At 40.3% G+C, this 22,176-nt stretch overlaps 1 protein-coding gene across 2 annotated transcripts in view; it reads right to left on the reverse strand.

Annotated features, from left to right (window-relative positions):
• LOC140530240 (cytochrome P450 2J2-like) overlaps nt 1–6,691 on the reverse strand; it is a 36,300-nt gene extending 29,609 nt beyond the window's left edge. For both annotated transcript variants that reach the window (XM_072649673.1, XM_072649672.1), the window contains exons 1-2: nt 6,387–6,691; nt 3,352–3,514 (exon numbers count right to left, since the gene is read on the reverse strand). In XM_072649673.1, the coding sequence (XP_072505774.1) occupies nt 3,352–3,514; nt 6,387–6,599 (376 nt within the window). In that variant the 5' untranslated portion in view covers nt 6,600–6,691. The remainder of the gene's footprint in view (nt 1–3,351; nt 3,515–6,386) is intronic.
• Nucleotides 6,692–22,176: the final 15,485 nt, after the last annotated feature.

Consider the following 22,176-nt stretch of genomic DNA (forward strand, 5'->3'; position numbering starts at 1 on the left):
ATCGTATGGCCCTTGTTGATTTCATGAATGTCATGGTCCAGGCAGGGCAGTGATGCCTTGGCCTATGGGTGCTGAATGTGCCACAAGCAGGCTGATTATCCTCCCTTTGCTCAGTGTCACACCCCCACATAAGGTCACACCCCCTTGCTGATAGTACAGCATTAAAGAGTCAACTCCATTTCTCTCTACCCAAGAAGAGAGAAGATAGAAAAGGGTACTTGTAATACTCCTTTCCCAGGAAGAATCTTTGCTATGAAGAACTTGGGGACCAAGGGACAGAGCTTTTGGAAGGTGTTAAAGAATGTAATCGTATAAAGATCTGTTGTTTATGACAGGGGTGAGGTCAAAGTGTTTCTAGATTCAACAGGAAAAAAAAAGAGGGAGGTCCTTCCACAGTCTTCTACCTAAAGAAAAGGGGAGGAAAGGAAATAAGCACCTACTATGTGCTAGGCATGATGTCAAGTATTTGGTAAATATTATCTCATTTGCACCTCACAATAGGCCTAGCAGGTGGGTGCTCTTCTTATCTCCATTATCTCTCACTGTGGACTGTTTCTGACATTACCACTGCCCATGGACTACACATGTTCAGGTGACTGGTATACTGTGAGCTGTGTGTATGTATGCATGTGTATGTGCATGTGTCCAGTTTTTGTCCTCTTCTATTTCAGTTCATTCCAGATTCCTCTTATCCTTGTGGTCATAGATGTCCAGTAATTAGAAAAGTAGAATTAGAAAATTATAGATTTAGATATCAAACAATGTTATCAGACAAAGGTATCATATATTCTGAATACATAGAATCAGAAAACTATTAAAATTAGAAAAATAAAATTCACTTGGAAAAGCAAAAACTCAAGGCTATCTAAGGAATTATGAAAAAACCATAAAGCAAAGAGATTTTGCAGTAAAATATCTTAAACTGCATTGTAAGATATTAATTATAAAAACTACCTTGTACTGGCTAAACAATAGAAAGGCAGGTCAATGGAAGAGAGTAGACCTACAATTTATAGTATCACAAAAACATAATTTTATATTTAAAAATATAAAGACAAGATTTTGGCATATATATACATACATACATACATACATATATATACATGCATACATACATATATATATATATACACTTTATTTGGTAAAAAAATAATTGGCAGGGAAACTGCGGAGTATGGCAGAAAGTGAGCATAGACCAATATCTTACAACATTTACCAAGATAAGGTCAAAATGGATACAAGATCTACATATTAACAGGGATTTTAGAAGAAACTTAGAAGAACCTGAAAGCTATAACTTATCACCCTTATGGATAGGTGAAGAATTTACAAATAAAGAAAAGAGAGAACAAAGTTAGGTGAAAATGGAAAATTTTGATTACATTAAGTTAAAACTTTTAATACAAGTGAAACAAATGCGGCCAAAATCAGAAGGCAAGCAGAAAATTGCACGGGGGAGGGCAGGGGAATTTTATAGACAGTTTATCAGATAAAGGTATCATATCTACAATTTCAAAAGAACTTTGTCAAATATAAAAGAACATGAGTAATCCCCCAATTGACAAATGGTCAAAGTATGTGAACAGGCAGCTTTCTAATAAAGACATTAAAACAATTATAGTCATATAAAAATGCTCTACATCATTATTTATTAGAGAAATTCAGATTGAAACAACCTTGAGATGTCATTTTACACCTATCAGATTGACTAAAATGATTAAAGGTGAGGGTGACAGGTGTTGGAGGGTATGTGGAAAAATTTAGACACATATCTTGCTGGTGGAGATGTAAATTGATCCAATCGTTCTGGAGAACAATCTGGAATTGCTCTCCAGAGTTACCAAAGAGTTACCATACTACCTATACTCTTTGACCCACAGCAATACTAGGCATATTTACAAAGGTGATTAGGGAAAAGGTGAAAGGAACTTGCACATGATAAAATGTTTATAGCAGCTCTCTTTGAGGTAGCAATGAACTGGAAATTGCAGGGAAAGCCATGAAGTGACTGAACAAATTGTGGTATATGATTGTGATGGAATGCTACAGTGCTATAAGAAAGAATGAGCTCAATGACCTTAGAAAAACATGGAAAGACTTACATGAAATAAAAAGTGATATAAACAGGACCAAGAGAACATTGTATACTCTAACAGCAATACTGTTTTAAGAACGATTTTGAGTGAATATTATTTAGTCTCCTATAAATATCCAAATTAATTATAAAGGTCATAGGAAGAAAGATTCTATCTGCACCCAGAGAACAAAATGATAAATAAAAGTATCTATAATATAATTTTACATTAATACAATAATATACATTTATATTATTTGCATATAAATGTATATACACTTATATGCATGTGTTTACACAACACACACCTATTTGTGTCTAATACTAGTCGTATGTAGGGAGAGCAAAGAAAAAAAAAGAAAAATATGTAATAATTTGCTTGTATATTTGAAAGGAATATTAGGCTGTTTATAGTAGATTTACAATTACATGTGCAATCACTTTTTTTATTATACTGCAGTACAGTAATGTTTACTTTATTCCAAAAACTAAAAATAAAGTAAATTTTTAAAATCTAAAACAAATCAAAATAAAAACAAAAGACTTTGACCTGGGACTTTGGTTTGATTGAATTCCTCCAGATGCACGTGGCTGTGCTGGCACCTGCACCATCATGTGGGTCAAAGGGCCAAAAGGCAGAACCATAAATCCATAGAGTTTCAGAGTTGGAAGGGATGTCAGAGGCAATCCGGTCTAACTTGAACCCAGCAAATAACACAAACAAAACACACTGAACAGCTTGTGCTTGAAGACCTCCAACAAAGGGGAATCTACCACCTCTGTAGGAAAACCATTTCATTTTTGGACAGCTCTGATAGTTAGGAAGTCTTTCCTAGCATCAAGCCAAATTGTCCCACTCTACTACTCTTACCTTTTGCTGTTGGTTCTGGTGCCAAAGAAAACAAGTGAATGTTTTTTCTATTAACAGGTCTTCAAACACTTGAAGACAGTCATCACGCCTCTCTTTGACCCCCAAGTGAGTCTTCTTGTCCTTAACTTAAATACTCTAAGTTCCTTCAACTGATACTTCTTTGGGTTGAATTTGAACCCCTTTATCATCCTCATTGTCCTCCCCCCTCTATCCTATTCCTCTCCTCCCACTCTCAGACAAGAAAGAAGGAAACTTCAAAGGCATATTTTTTTCATCATATTTCTTCTAGTCACAAGACCTCTATAATGGGTTGGAATCCTTCAGGGATGATTAAGGACAGGAGTCAAAGATATCTTTGAAAGAATCCTGGAGATAAAAAATATTTAGCATAATTCAAAGAACTCACCAAGTGTTTTAAAGACACGGAAGTGGACAGGAACTTGGGGACGATCAATAAACACCTGGTCTTGATTGACCAGGACCTCTTTGATCAGTGGCAATCCAGTTACTGTCAAATAAGTTAAACTTCCCACATGCATGCAGAAAACATTTCCATATTTCTTGGCAAACTGTAAAAGAATTAGTTTGAGTTGCAAATTTCCATTGCCTTTCAGGCAATTTTTGTTGGTACTGTTATCAGATAACATTCTATCAATGTGAAACATCACTTCCAATGGAGCCCACTTAATTCAATCTCATCCAATTCCACTGAATTTAGTTCATCTCACCCCAGCAAACACTGAATCATCCAACTATATCCCAAGCCCTGTGCTAGGAGCTGAGTAGACAGTCATAAACACCAAAGAGTCCCTTCCTTTGATGAATTGACATTAGAGGGAAATGATCAGTACATATGTAAGCAAATACAGAATACATATAAAGGAAATTCTAAGTAATTTGAGGGAAGACCAGCACCTGGAAGGGGTCAGGAAGGTTTCCAATAAGAGATGGTCCCCTGAAGCTGAGCTTTGATGGAAACGGTATTCCAAAAGCTTAGGGGAAGAGGCAGTGTATTCCAGGCTCTGAAGTGGCTGCTACATTCAAGGCAGCATGCTGGGCTAGGAATATATGACTAAGAACAACTGAGAGTTTAATATGGGGGAAAGACCTAGAGGTCAACACTTGAACCATTAGTAAATTCACTGGAGTGGCTAGAAGGTAAGCTCCCAGAGGGCAGGGCCAGTTTTATTTTTGCTTTCTTAAACTCCAGCCCTAACATAGTACCTGACTCCTAGCAGGTGCTTATGAAATGATTGTTAATTGATTGATTGATTGGTTGGGTCTTTCCCCCACTGACACTCATCAAAGCCCTTTCAAAACTCAGCAGATGGTCTTAGAGAGAGACGAGAAGAAAAATCAATCAATGCTGCTGCCAACATGGCCTGAGTTTCTCTGAACTTAGTAAGACTTGTCCCTAGGTCACAGACACCCTTAAAGGCTGCCACCACACTCTTGTCTGAAGCTATTAGAGTGTGGTAGGGACTGAGAATGCAGTCTTCTGCTTCAAGGACCTCAGAAAGTTAAGGACCTCAAGTTGATAGCTTATGGTGACTATTTTCAGGAGCCAGGGATATTTAGACTTCAGTAAGAAAAAAAGTGACGTGTGGGGTGAGATGTGATAAGGGCTTATAAATTGAAATCAAGATTTAACGTATGCATATGTAGTAGCTATATCAAAGAAGTGTATTGAGGATCCATTGGGTTAATGCATGCAAAGTTCTCTGCAGATGTGCAAGGGCTATATCAATCTCACCTTGGGAGGTAGCATGGGGATAGTACATATAGACCCAGCATCAGCATCATAAAGACGGGTTCATGTCCCACTGCTGACCCATGGCAGCCGTATTACTCTTCTTGAGGCACTTAATCTTTAAATGCCCCAGGTAGGAGGTCTCCCCTGGGTTGCTCCTGGATCTGTGCTTGGCCCTGGGCTCTCTAGAATTTTATCAATGCCTTAAAGAAAGGCACATATCTGATTTACTATCTGATTTGCTATCTGATTTGCAGTCAACACTAAGTTGGGAAGGGTACCTGGATGATGGAGTCAACCAAAGAGAAATGTCAATGGGCAGTGGTTGCACTAAATGAAATAAGGTGAAATTCAAAATGGATAAATGTCTCACACTAAGAGAAAACAACCAACCTCACATATATACTTGCTTTGAAAAAGATCTGGGTCTTGACAAGTTGGTTTTCTTTTGTTTAAATTTTGATAAGTACATTTTGTTATAATCAGTGTCCTTTAAAATCCATTTTTAAGCATTTAAAACAAGGATTTTGAGAGAATGTCCATTGGTTTCACCACTTTGACTGTCAGAGGGAACCAGGACACACACACAAACACACACACACACACACACACACACACACACACACACACACACACACACACACACACACAAAGGAGAAAGTCCTTGCAGAGGAGTTGAGTAGACTTCAACAAATATGAGTCAATAGTGTGACATGTCAGGTTAAAAGAAATGATCGTTAGAGTTTGGCAAGCAATTGAAAAGAACACTTTTAGGATGCTGGCAGCATAATATTAATGCCACAAATTGATCAATAATGCAAGCGGACGACAGAGACCTGATATGGCTTGTCCAAAGTCTCAAGAGTCATGGACCATGGGTAATTAACCTTTCCTTTGTGTATGTGTGTACGTGTGTGTGTATGTGTGTGTATTTATGTGTGTGGTGGTGGTGGTGTCCCTTTGTTAGTCTGGTGAATCCTATGGCTTCCTTCTCAGAAGAAAGTATTAAAATTCATAAAACAAAATATATAGGATTATAAGGGAAACCAAGTATATTAAATGCAGAGGTCAGAAATAAAACATTTTTAACTAAAATTCCATGGTCCTAGTTGAGCACCTGTGATTCTAGAGTTTGAAGGGACCTTAGAGGCTGCCTATACAATTTCTGCCAGTCAGTCTATGAATGAACATTTGTTAAGTGCTCACCATGTGCCAGGTACTGTGCTGAGCTCAGGGAATACAAAAAAGCTAAAGACAGTCTCTCAAGTAACTCACCTATCACTTCATAGGTAATAATAATGACAGCAATGACAGCTGACATTTATGAAGGCATAATGTGTGCCAGTCACTGTGGGAAACACTTCACAATTATTGTCTCATTGGATCAGAATCACAGAAATGGAATCAGAAGGCCTTGGTGGCCATGTAATCCTGACCATGGACAATGTCACCAATGACACACCCCAGAAGCGATGAGCATATGACTTTCTCAGTCCCACAGGTCAGAAGGGGATGTGAACCTGGGCCCTCTAAGCTCCAAACCATACGTTGAAAGCTGCTTCCCAGGTAGGGCCAGAGCAGGGATGGACACCCAGGCCTGTGGCTGCCCAATCCAGCACATTCCCCAGGGTCCCAGTTCCCATTTTCTCCTTACAGCCAGTGGATTCTCACCCTCCCATCTCACTCCTTACCTTTTGGATGGTGATTTGGGGATTTTTAAAGTTCATCTGGAAGAAATTGCCCAGTATGGGCAGCCCAGGAGGGCTAGGAGGGTAGTTGGGATGCCGCTTCCTCCTCTGCAGATACTGTGCCAGGATCAGGAGGATGGCAGAGAGGAGAAGGAGGGTTTGCAGGGGGGCTCTTTCCCAAAGAGGAGAGAGCATGGTTCCCAGAGGGAGCTGCATCTTTCCCCAACTCAGGCACTAAGACCAGACAAGAAAAGCTCCTCCTCCCTCTTCCTCTTCCTACAGCTACAGCAGCAATTTGGGGGCCCACCAGGAGGAGTGTTCACGTGAGAGACAAAGCTCAAGTTGTTTTTGTCCCCTTGGAGCTACTGCCTGGGCAGGTATATAGGTCAAACAGCGAGAACTCCAGGGAGTGCCAGATTCTCCTCTGTTCTCTAACCCTCTGCCAGGGCCTGCCTCTTGGGGGTAAACAAACCCCCCACACGATCCCTCCCACCTCCTTAGAGAAAAGTGAGCTTGTCTGCTGGGAACCAGAGAGACAACTTGGCCAGAGCAGCCTGGGAAGGCGCCACACACAGGCAGACCCACTCGAGGGGCCCAAATCACAGGGCCAGATCTGTGGAGTAGAAAGTGACCCAGAACCTCAACCCCTTGTTTAGGACAGCAGCAAGCTGAGGTCCAGGGAGGCCAGGAAACTGACAAGGTCTCACAGCTCTTTACAAGTTCCAGAGGCTTCACTGGAAACTGACTCAACTGGCTTCAATTCAGTACACTTCTACCTATTAAAAACTTCCTCCCAATGGACTTGAGAACTAACAAATGAAGGGTTCTAAACCTGGGGTCCAAGGACCCCCAAGGGGTATGTGAATAGATTTCAATGAGTCTGTGAACTTGAATGGGAGAAAATAATTTCAGCCTTATTGGAATAATTAAAATTAAATTCTAGTAGATTTGGAATAAATTGGGATAACTAGAATAAAATTCTGATAAATTAGGATAAACTACAATAAAATTACTATTGAATTGGAATAAATTAGAATAAAATTCCAATATTATTGGAATATATGGAATAAAATGCCAAAATAATTGAAATAAATTGGAATAAAATTCTAAGTTAAATAAATTGGAATAATTTAAATAAAATCTCAGTATATTTGGAACAATTGAAAAGAAGTCCAATAAAATTGGAATAAAGTAGAAAAAAATTCCAATATAATTGGAATAAAATTCCCATTTAATTGGAATTAATTAGACTGAAATGCCAATATAATTGAAAGAAAATTCCACTGTAACTAGAGATTAAAATTGGGATACCTGGAATAAAATTCCAATGTAATTGGAATAAATAGGAATAATTAGAATGAATGGAATAAAATTTCAATCTATTTCAATATAATTAGGATTTCATTTGCTATCCCATGTATGTTATTTTATGCATTTACTATTCTGAGGAAGGATCCATAGACTTCAGCAGACTATCCAATGTGTTCAGGGTCCAAAGAAGATGAAAAGGACCTTCTCAGATAAGTAGGCACTTGTGAGTGCTTGTAGCTACTTTTCAAACCTTCCTCAATCTGTGATATTGGGACCAGGAGCCAGGAGTGAATGGAAATCCTTTGATTTCACCTCCAAAGGTTTTCATGGAGCAGTGGGTAGAAAGCTGATTTGGAGTCAGAGGCTCTGGACTTGAATTTTAGCTCTTTCAAGTTTGCTTCCCCGTGACTCTGTTTTCTCACAAGTAAAAAAGTAGGTTGGCCTCTCAAAAGTGTCAAACACAAGACCTCTGTCTGAGGCATCATAACTCTTCACTCTAGAGGAAGGCCAGGGGCAAACTAAAATGTAGCTGAGAAATGTTTAACAAAATAAAGATACCATACAACATAGAGAATAATGCCAGTATGTGGCTTTCTAAGCCTACAGATTGACATGCCTGCGCTAGGTGACCTCTAAGGTCCCTTTCCATTCCAAAGCTCGGTTGTCTTACTATGGAATGAAAGGCTGTGTGACCCTTGTCCTCAGGCATCATGTAAACAAGAAGTAAAGGGTAGGGAGACAGCCTTTTGGACAAAAGGTCAATTAATGAACCACAGTTTATTTATGAGTCCTAGAATATTTTATCTGGAGGAAGTCTTAGAGATAATAGGATGAAGGTCACAGATCTAGAGCTGGGGGAATCTGTAGGGTCTTCTAGGCCAATGCTTTCATTTTACAGAGGAGGAAACTGAGGCCCCGATGAGATGGGATTTGACATTGGAGACCATTATCAATCACCATTATCTTAATATCCTATAGGTATTTAAGGTTTACAAGGAACTTTGTGTGTGAAATCTCATTTGTTATTTACAACCCTTTAAAATAAATGTGAGAGAAATTATATATACATGATGTTCATTAGGTTGGATGTATTTGATTTAAAATTAAATGTAATTTAAAATTAAATGTAATTTAAATGTATGTCAGGTCCTACATTTGATTCCAAAAACTCAATTTCCCAAACACAAGAGACATGACTAGTGAGAATTGACCTTTTTTTTGGTGATTAAGACTACAGCAAGGTCAAGATCAGTCACTGGTTTGCTAAAGCGGCCAAGAAAGTTGCAGTTCCCCTAGGGTATATTAAGAGATGTGCAGGGTCCGGTGTTGAGGGCCAGGGTGGAGTGCGGTTGACAAGATCAGGATAGACCTTCGGGGAAACTGTTCTTTGAGACTGTGCTCATTATCATCCGGAATGGCTCTCCATGCCCCCCAGACGTTGCAGTCTCAGAGAGACAAACAAGAGAATTACAGAAAACAAGGGATATGTAAAATAGATGCCCTCTAGACTAACAGTCTTTAAAGACAATAAGACTGGCCAAATCACTGAGACAGGAGATGAGCAGAATGTCACGTAGACTTGCAGTTTCTGTCCATATATACCCTAACCCTCGGATCAATAAATGGAATTGGTCTATCTTTTCCTGCCTCCTGTATCTTTCTTCTTCACCACATCACCGAGCAGTGTGGGGACGCAAGCCGTCTGCTACAGTCCAGGACCAGGGAGGTGATGCTGTGCCATCCCCTATCCTGCGGAGACCTCCTCTGAATCATTGTCTCCATTTCTGGAAGACACTGATAATCAATAGAGGAAGTAAAGAAGACCCATATAGTTATAGCTTTGGAACTGGAAAGTGTGTTAGTGATTATCCAAGCCAAACCACTTATTTTTACAGATGAAAAATTGAGGTCCAGAGAGGAAAGTGACTGGTCCAGGAACACATAGGTAGTATCTGACTTCAAACCCAGTGATGTTTCCACTGCACCATCCTACCTCCAGATAATAACAACTCTGAAATTCATGCTATCGGAGAAATAGTTGCTGGATTTCTGAATGCTTAGCCTGTAGGAAAGTGCAGGTACTTAGGGGGAGAGGGTTGGGCATGGAGCTGTCTTCAGTCCTTTGAATGGTTGCCAAGTGAAAGAAGGATTGGCTTTGTCCTCATTGATGCTAAAAGCATTATTGGGGGCAGTGGAGGTATTTCAACTTGATACAATGGGCTGGGGAGGGGGGTGGAACAGGGAGAGAAGCAAATTGACACCTAGAGCTGTCCAAAAGTGAAAGGGACTGCTTCTCTGAAACTCACACCTGCTCAGTAACCCTGCCCTGGGGAACCTTCCTTCTGATTGGAGAAGGTGGAAGGAGAACATCAAGGAGCTCCTCCTAGATCTTCCATTTAAAAAGGGAGCCCAGGACAACCACCTCATCATTTCACACCTGACTGCAGAACTTCACTTCCCCTGCCCCATCCCTCTTACTCCACCCCATCTTTCAATTCTTTTTAATAGATTTTCTTCCTCCATTAGATTATGTCTTTTTTTTTTTGTATCTGTATTTGTGGTACCTGGCACACAGTAGGCACTTAATAAATGTTTATTGACTACATGCTTCTAAGAGTGATGGATTCCTTCTCATTTGAGCTCTTCAAGTAGAGCGATCTGCATTCCACAGGAGTGTTCTAGTGGGGATTCTTCAGTCAATGAATAAACATTCATCATGTTCCTACTACATGCTGGACTAAGTGCTGGGGATACAGAGAGAGGCAACAGGCAGTCTCTGCCCTCAAAGAGCTTACAATCGAACAGGGCAGAAAACATACAAACAAATATAAAGCAAGCTATGGATAGGATAAAGAGGACATCAATAGAGGAAAGGCACCAGAATTAAGAAGGGCTGGGATTAAGACAGATTTGGCCAGCTAGATGCCCCTGAGATCCCTTCCAACTTAGAGATTTTCTTATTCTGTGACTCCTTTGACTTCATCAGTCCATCTGTCAATTAATCCACAAGCATTTATAAACTGTTAACATTATAAGGTGTCATAAGTCTGACAAAGTGCTTGATGTATATCATCTCATTTTATCCTCCTAATAATCTATGAGGTAGAGGTTGTGAGGATTCCCATGTTCCAGATGATGAAACTGTGTTTCCCCCCATCTCACATGATGGCTTGGCCTTACTCCTTACCAAGGCTGACCCTTCTACTTGCTTCATTCCATCACATCTCCTCCAGAGGATTGTCCCCACTCTCACTGATTTTCAGTTTTTATTTCTTTCCTTACTCTTTCTTACTGCCCACAAGCATGCCATATATCCTCCATCCTCAAACAACTCCCATACTCAAACAGCTCTCAGGATCCTTCTACCCCACTATCATCCCATATCTCTTCTGCCCTTTGTAACTAAACCCTCAAAAAGACTTTCTATAATAGGGGATTCCACTTTGACTACTCCCAATTTCTACGTAATCTTTTACAATCCAGTTTCCAATCTTGTCTTTCCACAAAAACTGCTCTCTCCAAATTACTTATGATCTCCTAGTTGCCAAATCAAGGGCCTTTTCTTATTCCTCATTCTACTTGACCTGTGGATCTCTCTTCTCCTTGATACTCTCCTCTCTCCAGATTTTCAGGACGCCCCTCTCTCCTGGATCTCCTCTATCTTCTCTGACCACTCTCTTGTCTCTTTTGCTGGATCTTCCTCCAAATCATGCCCTCTAACCATAGGTGTCCCTCAGGGTTCTGTCTTGGGCCCTCTTCTCCATTTATACTTCATTTGGTGATCTCATCTGCTTCCATGGATTTAATGACCATCCCTCAGCTGGGAATTCTTAAATCTGCCTATCCTGCCCCAATATGTCTGCTGAGCTCCCACCTTACATCTCCACTCACCTTTTTGATATCTCATACTGGGTGTCCAACAGCCACCTTAAACTGAACTCATTATCTTTCTCCTTAAAACCTGCCCCACCTCCTAATTTCTCTATTACTGTCAAAGTTCATGCACTAGCAGCCATCCTGGTTCTGCTCATTTCACTCAGTATCAGCTCATATAAGTCCCTCCAGGCCTCTCTGAAGGTTTCCTGTTCATCCTTTCTTATAGTACAATAGTATTCCATTACATTCATATACCACAACTTGTTCAGCCATTTCCCAATTGATGGATATCCCTTCAATTTCCAGTTCTTATCCACCACAAAGAGAGATGCTATAAATATTTTTGTACATGTGGGATACTTTTCCATTGTTATGATCTCTTTGGGATACAGCCCTGGAAGCAATATTATTGGGTCAAAGGGTATGCACGTTTTTGTAACCCTTAGGGCATAGTTCCAAATTGCTTTTCATAATGGTTGGATCAGCTCACAGCTCCACCAACAATGAATTAGTATTCCAACTTCCCCATATCTTCTCCAACATTTATCATCTTCCTGTTTTGTCATATTGGCCCATCTGATAGGTGTGATGTGGTACTTCAGAGTTGTTTTGATTTTCATCTCTCTAATCAATAGTGATTTAGAATATTTTTTCATATGACTATAGATAGCTTTAAATTCTTCCTCTGAAAACTGCCTGTTCATATCCTTTGACCATTTATCAATTGGGGAATGACTTGTATTCTTGTAAATTTGAAGCAATATTTGAACCCAAATTTTCTTTCACGTTTTGCCTCTAACATTTAATACCTGTGTAACCTATGAGGTACAGTGAATTGAGCACTGGGCATGGAGTCTGGAAGACTCCCTTGTGAATTCAGTCAGGCCTGAGACACTTACTATCCATGTGATCCTGGGCAAGTCACTTAAAGCTGTTTGCCTCAGTTTCCTCACCTATAAAATGATGAAATCTGAGTAAATGGTCCCTGAGTTTCCTTTACCCTTAAATGTCTATTTCTACAACTTGTTATTATTGTCAAAGATGCCTCGTCACATACGCCAAGGTAAGTTAACCTTTTTTTGCCTCCATTTTTTCATTATAAAGTTAAGGAGTTGTAGAAATAGCTCCAAGGTATCTTTCAGCTCAATAATCAATGATTCTAAAAATCTAGTACTTGTGATCAATAGGAATAGAATGTTAACATGCAAAATACATAAAGCAATACATAGTGTACAACAAAAGTTTGACTACCTTTTAGAATCTGGCTTTTTAGAATCCTCTAGCTTCCAGAATCTGAAGGTAACTCCCCCAATGCCTTTCTCAGCGAAATAGCCCAAGAACCCAGGAAGAGTGAACATAGTTGGGAATGTACCAACCAAAGCTTCTACCCAGGAAGCTGCAGTTGGTAACAGTATGTATATGGTGTTACAGGGCCATGCTCACTCATTCTGCTTTCCATCTTTTCAGGTTCTTTTGAGTCCCCCACCAATTTTTCCAATTTAAATGCAGACTCAGAATGGTACCATTCATATAGGCCACAGTAGAGGGCACTAAGACCCAGTACGGAAACAATCAATCTTACTCGGAATTCCATGTTTGCCCCAACCTAATTCCCCACCCTGTCCATATAACTTAAATCAAAGTTCACTCTAGGGGTAAACAAGCCAGTCCTCCAGGGATCAAGGTGCAGACTCACCCGTCCTCTGCCCACACATATCTTCCAACCACTCCTACTCAACATCTACCCAATCACATTCAATATTATTCTCTTCTTCTCATGCCAATATTCAATTGAGTTTTTTCCACAGCCACTCAGTAATATATGCATGCAAGGCCAGGGAATGTGCTGACTGCTTCTTAATGGGTTTGGGAGTGGAGTGGGGTGGGGATACAGAATTAACGGCTCCATTTTTAAACATAAGGCCCCTAGAGAACCTGTTACCTGGTTGTACATCTTTTGGGCTCTATCTCTGATTTCATTGCTATAGGAAACTCTCTGTGTGTAAAAGCCAATTTGAATCCGTAGACTCAGGGGTAAAATGAGTCAGGGATAACCAAAGAGAGCCAACAGAGACATTGAATCTTTAAGTGACTGGCCACTCCTGTCCTGGGTTGTCTTCTCTTTTCTCCCTAGACTACTTCACTTGTTGATCTCCTCAGCTCCCATAGAGTCAAGATGACCTGGATTTAAGTCCTGCCTTAGATAATGAGTCCATGGAAAAATCATTCAGTGTCTGTCTGCCTCATCTGTAACATGGGGATATTAATAACACCTATTTCCCAAGATTGTTGTGAAGATCATATGGGATCATTTGTAAAGTACTTTGCAAGTCTTAGAGTACTACATAAAGGTTAGCCGTGAGTCTTTCCTCCCTCCAGTCCATTCTCTACTAAGTCGTCAGGTTGGGGGATGGAGAGAGTTGGCACAGCTAGGTGATACAGTTGCTAGAGCTCCAGGTTTGAGGTCAGGAGGACTCAAGTTCAAATCTGGCTCAGACACTAGCTGTGTGATCCCTGAGCAAGTGACTTAATCTCTATTTCCCTCATGTGCAAGATGGGGATAATAGCACCTACCTCTCAGGATTATTGTGAGGATCAAATGAGATAACAGTAAAGTGCTCAGTGCATTACCTGGCATGTAATAACCACTATAAAAGTGTTAGCTATTATTGTCTTCTTAATGTACAAATCTGACCATTTTACCCCCTACTCAATAAACTCCCTTCTGCCTCCAGGATCAAATACAAAAATCTCCTCTTTGACATTCCAGCTCCTTCACAACCTTAGCCCCTCCCACCTTCCCAGTGTTCTTGCAAGTTATTCCTCATCCATGTGCTCTTTGATCCAGTGACCCTGGTTCCATGAACAAGACAATCCATTGACAGACTCCAGGCATTTTCTCAGGGCTAGACTCTATGCCTGAAACACTCTCCCATCTCTACTCTAATAACTGACCTCCCTGGTTTCTTTTCATTCCCAACTAACAACCTACGTTCTGCAGGAAGTCTTATCCAACCCTTATTTCCAATGCTCTCCTTTTGTTAATTATTCAGCATTTTATACATATTATTTCACTTGATCCTCATGATAACCTCATGAGATAGGTATCATTATTAGAAGCTGAAGCAGGCAGTAGTTAAGTGACTTTCCCACAGTCACACATCTAGAAGGTATTTGAGGCCAGATTTGCACTCAATCAGGTCTTCCTGACTTCTGTGCACTCTTGTGCCACCTAGTGGAAGAGGAGTGATGTGTAATAAGCTACCATCTTCATACTCCTTGATCATGAGTATTACACAAGGCTCTGTCCTGATCCCACTAACCTTCTCTCTCCATGCTCTCTCTAGACAAGTTCATCAGTTTCCATGGGCTTAGTTATACTGTCTGTACATATGATTCACATATGTATCTATGGGGCACCAGTGTCTCCCATGAACTTTAGTCTATTAGATATCTCAAACTAGATGTTTTGCATGCAAATCAAACTCCATATTTCAGAAATAAAATTCATCATCTTTCACTCCTCCCAACCATGGCCCTTTCCCAAATTTTCTCTTATGACCAAAGGTGTCACCATCCTCCCAGTCACTGGTCACCTGGGCTCACAATTTCATTATCAGTCTCAACTCCTTGTTCACACTTGCCTCACACATGTAATCCAAGTCAGGCATCTAAGGGACACAGTGTCGAGAGAGTGCTGGGGTTGGGGTCAGCCCTGTCTCAGGTTTCCTTAGCTTTAAAAATAGGGATGATTGTGTGTGGATTTGGCCAAGTCACTTAACTATTTTTGCCTCAGTTTTCTAAATTGTAAAATTAGGATAATGATTGCAGCTACCTCGCAGAGTTGCTTGAGAATCAAAAGAGATGATGTCTGTAAAGTGTTTAGCACAGTGCATGGGACTTTTTCAATATCATATTGGATTATTGTGATGGTCAAAGAAGATAACATTTATGAAACATTTTGCTGACCTTAAGCAGTCATGTAAATGCTAATTATTATTAATGACAAATCTTGCCTTCACCTCATCTTTTGTATATGTTCCCTTCTCTGTACTCACATGGTTACCACCTAATTCAGCTCCTTATCCACTCTTACCCGGGCTACTGCAATAGGCTTCTTCTTGGTCTCCCTGGCTCCCACTCCAATCTTTCTCTGCTCAGCTGCCAAACTGGTTATCCTAAAGTTCAGTTCTCCACAAATTCTCTCCCCTACTTAATAAAATTCAGTGGTTCCCTATTATCTCTAGAAGCAAACGAGCTCCTGTGTGATGCTGAAGTCTCATCATAACCTTGTCTTTTTCTGTCTTCCTTTACATTTGTCCTCTTCACCCACTTGACCATTCAGTCATATTTGGCTGGCTCTTGGCTTTTCCATACACAATGCATTGTCTCCATGTCTTTGGACTGCTTTTCTTCCATGAATGGAGTGCTTTTTCTCCTCACCTCTACATCTTAGACAATTCAAGTTAACAAGCATTTATCAAATGCTTGTTATAAGCAAAATATTGTGCTAAATGCTGGACATACAGAGAAAGGCAAAAGAAACCAGAAAGCTCAGCTCCAGCCTCTGGAAGCTCCCAGTCTAAAGAGGGAGAAAACACGCAAACAACTACGTATAAACAAGACTATTGTTGGTAAGTCTTGTTCGATTCTCTGTGACCCCATTTGGGGCTTTCTTGGCAAATGCTGGAATGGTTTGCCATTCCCTTCTCCAGCTGATTTTATAAATGAGGAAACTGAGGCAAACTTGACAGGGACACACAGCTAGTAAGAGTCTGAAGGCAGATTCAAACTCAGGAAGAGGAGTGTTTCTGACTTCAGGAGAGGAGTTGTATCCACTAAGCTTTATAGCTGCCCTAACAAATAAGATACATACAGGCTAAATTGGAGGTATCAAGGGAGGGATGGCTTATTTCAGAAGGTAGGGTTGTAGATGAGACCTGAAGGAATCCAGAAAAAGGAAGAGAAAGAGACAGAGACAGAGACAGAGAGACAGAGACAGACAGAGAGAGACAGAGAGAGAAAGAGAGAGAGTGACAGTGAGAGACAGAGAAAAACTGAAACAGAGACGGACAGAGAGAGACAGAGATAGAGAGAGGCAGAGACAGAGAGACAGAAAGACAGAGAAAAACAAAGAGAGACAGAGAGAGTCAGACAGACAGAGAGAGAGAGAGAGAGAGAAAGAAAGAAAAGTGACCAGACCTACACTTAAATCATCTCCTGCATCCTTCCTGAGATCAGCTTGTTCCCTCTGATGGATGTGGAAAGGCCTCCCCCGTGTGGTACTGATGTACCATTACAGGCACTGGTCCACTCCTGGGTGAGAGGTTCCATCTACAATCATCTCAGTTCAACGACCACCTTTCTTCAAGCACCTTCCATGTGTCAGACATCACTGGAGCTGAGCAAACAAAGAAAAGCATGAGATTGCCCCAGCCCTCGAGAGGTTTAGGTACTCGTGATGTTTTCTTTCAGCAAAGCAGCTCTCCATATTTCCACTGTCTGGTTGACTTCATGAATGAGACAAAGATCAGAATGAGAATTCTGATTCTAGATTCCTGGAAGTTTAGATCTGAAAGGGACCTTAGATTCCACTCTCCCTAATTCATTCCCAAATTCTCACTCTACCGTCTAGTGCCTGGTGTTGTGTTCTGCCCATAATAGATAATCAGTGAGTGTCAAAAGGCAAAAGAATGTTAAAATGCTCTCAACTAGGAATCACCTAATTTTCACTATGAATGGGAAAATTGAGGCCCAAAGTGGGAAAGTGACTTACTGAAATTCATAAAGCTAATGCCAGAATCAGGACTACAGTCCAGTTCTGATTCTCAAGAACAAGGCATGATCATGAAGTATATATATATATGCACATATATGCACGGGTATGCCGGAGTCACTTCAAATGGATTTTCAGAGCCAATTGTTAAATTTTCAGTGTGAGCACTTACACCTCAGAAATTACCAAATGTTCCAAATTGAGGCTTGATGTTAATGCGAACAATGCAGAATAAACGTCTTCTGCATGTATTTTCTCCTGGAGAGATGATTGTTAAATATTCACCACACACACACACACACACACACACACACACACACACACACACACACACACACACACACCTCTCCCCAGTTCCCAAATAGCCTTATACATATTGTAGGTGCCATATTAGCTGAGCAGCTGAGTCTTTACTACTTGTTCTTGAGTCTGTAAGAGATTTTAATGATTTTAATTAGAAAATTGTCAGAAATCAAATACAAGAGAATCAGAGACTCAAACAGATGGAAGAGACCTCAGGGACCATTTAGTCGGAGTTGTACTTGAATGGGATTTCCTCCAAGATGACAGGGATTCATCTAGTTTTGGTTTTAAGAGCTAACACATAGGAAGTGCTTTGCAAACCTTAAAGTGCTATAGAAATCCTAGGTATTCTTATTTTCATTATCATTATTATTCAATATTATTAGCCTCAAGTGAAGGGAATCCCCCAGTACCTTTCAGGACAGTCTATTATAGCTTTAGACATCCAGAATCAATCATTAGGAAGGTTTTCCTTTATTGCTGTTCAGTCATATCCAACTCTTCATGACCCACCCCCTGTCCCTTTTTCTGCCACTCTGTCCTGTTTCATGGTGAAATTATATGGGGAACTGCACAGGTCAGGAAAAAGTGGTACAATGGATTGGTTATCACACTTGGGTCAGGAAGGTTCTAGGTTCAAATTCTTTCTTGGACTCTTACTAGCTGTATGACCTTTGAAAAGTTCTTAACTTCCTTGTCCCTCAGTTTCCTTTTCTGTAAGAAGAGGGAGCTGGCCTCTACGATCTGTCTCAGCTCCCAATCTATGATTGTATAACTGTGGGACATTTAATTTTTTTGTTTCATGGGCTGCCAGGGTCAAAGAATTCACCACCTGGTGGCCAGTCTACCAGCGATAGGCATTTCTGTTGTGAACTGCATTACTCCTCCGGCCACAGACTCAGTCTGCCACTTGGATCTCACTGGAAACATTTTCAACAAGGTAGAACTTCTCAGAGTTTAGAGTAGAACCTTGTAGAACTCCGGGTCCCTATACAAAGCATGGGAGCAGGAATGCATGGAGGCAAGGAGAAAAGCAGTGAGATGATTCACATTTCTATAATCATTTCAGATTTAGGGAATACTTGGCTGGCCTCCAACTCCAAATATTGCACTTCCAGTATAGTTCAGCCATCCCAGGATGCCAACATATGTAAGCTCAGTAAGGTACCTGATGAAGACACACATAAAGGATTTAAGCTGGATGGAGTTTTGGGCACCATCTAACCCACCCTCTTCATTTTCATAGATGATGAAGCTAAGTTCCAGAGAAGTGGAGTGACTTGCTAAAGTCAGTAAGTATTTAACTTAGCTCTTTGGATTTCAAAGCTTGGGTCCTGTCTATTGTACCACCTAGATGCTGCCTCTGTTCTTTTCTTATTTTTAGTTTAGTTCTGTGTGTGTGTGTGTGTGTGTGTGTGTTCTTTTCATCAGGTGGGTTGTTTGGAAGTTTGGTGGGATTTTTTAAATTTTTTGTGGGAGAGTTAGAATGGATGGAATCTGCAGAGAGAGATGCCTCCTGACTATTATCACGGTCCAACAATGCAATTAGTCACCCTAGGATACTGAAGATTCTCTCTCAATGGAAGCCTTCAAGATGAGGCAGGATGACTACTTCCCAATGGGTTATAGTAGATTCTTTATGCAAGGGCAGGTTAAACTTGATGGCCTTGAAGGTCTTTTCCAATTGTAAGAGTCTGTGACTGTATTCTAAAAAACTCACTGAATCACTGCTACAACATTCCCAATAAGAGTGTTTATCCAGCCTCCCCTTGAAGACCTCTGATGACGGTGAACTCACTACCTCTTGAGGCATCCCATTCCACTACTGGCATCTCTCATTGTTAAGACTACTTTATTTAAGACTGAGTTAAAATCTACCTTCTGTAGATTCCGACCACTGATCCTAGTTCTGCCTTCTAAGACCAGGAAGAGTTGGTCTAATGCCTCTTCCACTTGAGGACACAATTATAAGCCCCACTATGACCACTTGTTACTTATGTGACTTTGGACAAATCATGTATCTCTCTGGGTCTGAGCTTCAGTTTCTGTATAATGAAGGCATCAGCTTATTCAAGCTCTAAATCTATGAACCTCTGACTGGCACGGTCCCACCTACTTAACCAAACTGTCTCTCTCATTCCCCAATATTTTACCAAGCCCCTCTTTAAAGCCAAGTAGTCTCTGGCCTATATTCTTCATCAAAAATCTAAGCATACATTCATTACATAGGCCCTTGCTCCACTTCCTCCCTCTCAAAATAGTCATAAATCACACTTTGAGAGTGCATTCTTTCTTTGCATCTTTTTCTAATCAGAGGCTAATGGCCATATATCCACACCCCAGGAGTCTGGGGTTCTTTGTCGACTGGTGCCTGGAAAAAATGCTTAGGAACAGATGTCCACGTAGCCTAAGGAACTCTGTCAGCTGGGATCGGTTCCAGGATTTTCATATCTCTCTATATAACTTGGTCCTGGCCAGTGGTGCTAATGAAACCCAGGTTAAGGGTTTGATCTGTAGAGAAAGATGCTGTTCCATGGCCTTAGGCTGTGCCCTTCACATTGGCTAATCCACAAGCATACCACCATCTTGGGAATGGATGTCATTAGTCCTGGGGAACAGGGAGTGTGAAGAGGGAGTAGTAGAGGAAATACAGATTTCCTAAGAAGGACTCAGAGCTTTTCTAACTGAGGGTAGAGTAGTAGAATGATTTGTTTTCACAATATGTCACATTTTTTTCTTCTCTTATTTGCCAATAACTTACCCATTCTTGGAAGCCCAAAGAATGATCTAGGTTCTCCTACCCCATATATTCCTTCCTGCAGGAATCTCTCCTTTTTGTACAGAACAGTAGGAACACGTGAAACATACACAGGGGCGTGCCAACTTTGATGTAATGTATGGGTGACCTTGAGTGTTTCCCGGTCAAATGACCTCTAGATTTTTCATTTCTGTAATAAGGATAATAGCAGTAGTCCTGCATCTTCCCTTCCCAAGCATATATGAGAATCAGAGCAAGCAATTGGTATTATAGGGTTCATAAAAAATATCTTAACTCAGAAAAACTCAATTTGAATTCCATTTTTCACCAACCTACTTGACTTTATCTTTTTTCCTCAAACTAATTTTTATTCTAAACTTGATAAGCACCAAATGAAGTGGACATCTCCATGGACATCGTAGGAATAAACGACATAAAACTGTAGGTTTTCATTTATTAGAGGCAAGATTTGAACTCAGGTTCTCTGACTCCAGAGCATCATGCCATACTTCCTCCAAAAAGGAGGATATCCACTAAGATTAAGAGGATAAGGAATAGAAAAAGTATTTTTCTACTATTAAGACTGATAGATCTTAAGCTCAAGACCTATGTGAGTTAGTAGAAGGAATTGGGAAGAAGGGAAGGCAACTTCATTTTGGTCTTCATATTCCCAGCTCCCCTCATAGTGCCTGCTACATACTGTACATATGATAAATACTTGTTAATTAATCTATTAATTAGGACACAATAGTTGTCATCAAGTATTTTTTTAATATATAATTAATTTATTTTTCAGTTCTCAACATTCACTTCCACAAGAATTTGAAATCAAAGTTTTCTCCCCATCTCTCTCCACCCCCCACCTGAGGACAGCATGCACCCCATCCACTCCTTCCTCTAGTCTGTCATCCCTTCTGTTACCTACACTTCTTCCATTCCCTTTACCTTTATTTTTCTGTAGGCAAAATAGATTTCTATACTCCATTGCCTGTTTAGCTTAATTTCCTGTTGTATGCTAAAACAATTTTTATTATTCATTCTTAAAGCTTTGAGTTCCATATTCTCTCCCTCCCTTTTCATCCACCCTCATTCAGAAAACAAGCAATTCCATACAGGTCGTATATGTGTAACAATGCAAAGCACTTCCATGATAGTTATGTTGAAAAAGACTAACCACATTTCCCTCTGTCCCATCCTGCCCTGCATTTATTCCATTTTCTCCTTTGACCTGTCCTCCCACAATAGTGTTAGCTTCTGATTATCCCTTTCCCCAATTTGCTGTCACTTCTATTATCTTCCATCTCCTATCCCCTTGCCTTCCTGCAGAGTGAAACAGATTTCCCTACGCAATGGAATGTGTGTTATTCCCTCCTTAAGTAAAATCCCATGAGAGCAAGGCTCAATTATTTCCTTTCATCTCCCCCCTCTTCCCCCCCATTGTAAAAGCTCTTTCTTCCCTCTTTTATGTGAGATGATTTGCTACATTCTACCTCTCCCTTTCTCATACTTCTAGTACATTCCATTGAACAGGAAATTTTTTTTTAATTTTTTTAAAATTTTTTATTTTGTAGGTATTATTCCTTCATATTCAACTCACCCTGTGCCCTCTGTCTATGTATGTGTGTGTATATACACATACACACATACATATACATATATATACACATATACATATATATGCATACATACACATATGCATATATATACACTCACATACACCCATGAACATATACATATATACACACCCGTACACACACACACACACACAC

This window comes from Notamacropus eugenii, chromosome 2 (genome assembly GCF_028372415.1).
Source record: "Notamacropus eugenii isolate mMacEug1 chromosome 2, mMacEug1.pri_v2, whole genome shotgun sequence".
NCBI lineage: Eukaryota > Metazoa > Chordata > Mammalia > Diprotodontia > Macropodidae > Notamacropus > Notamacropus eugenii.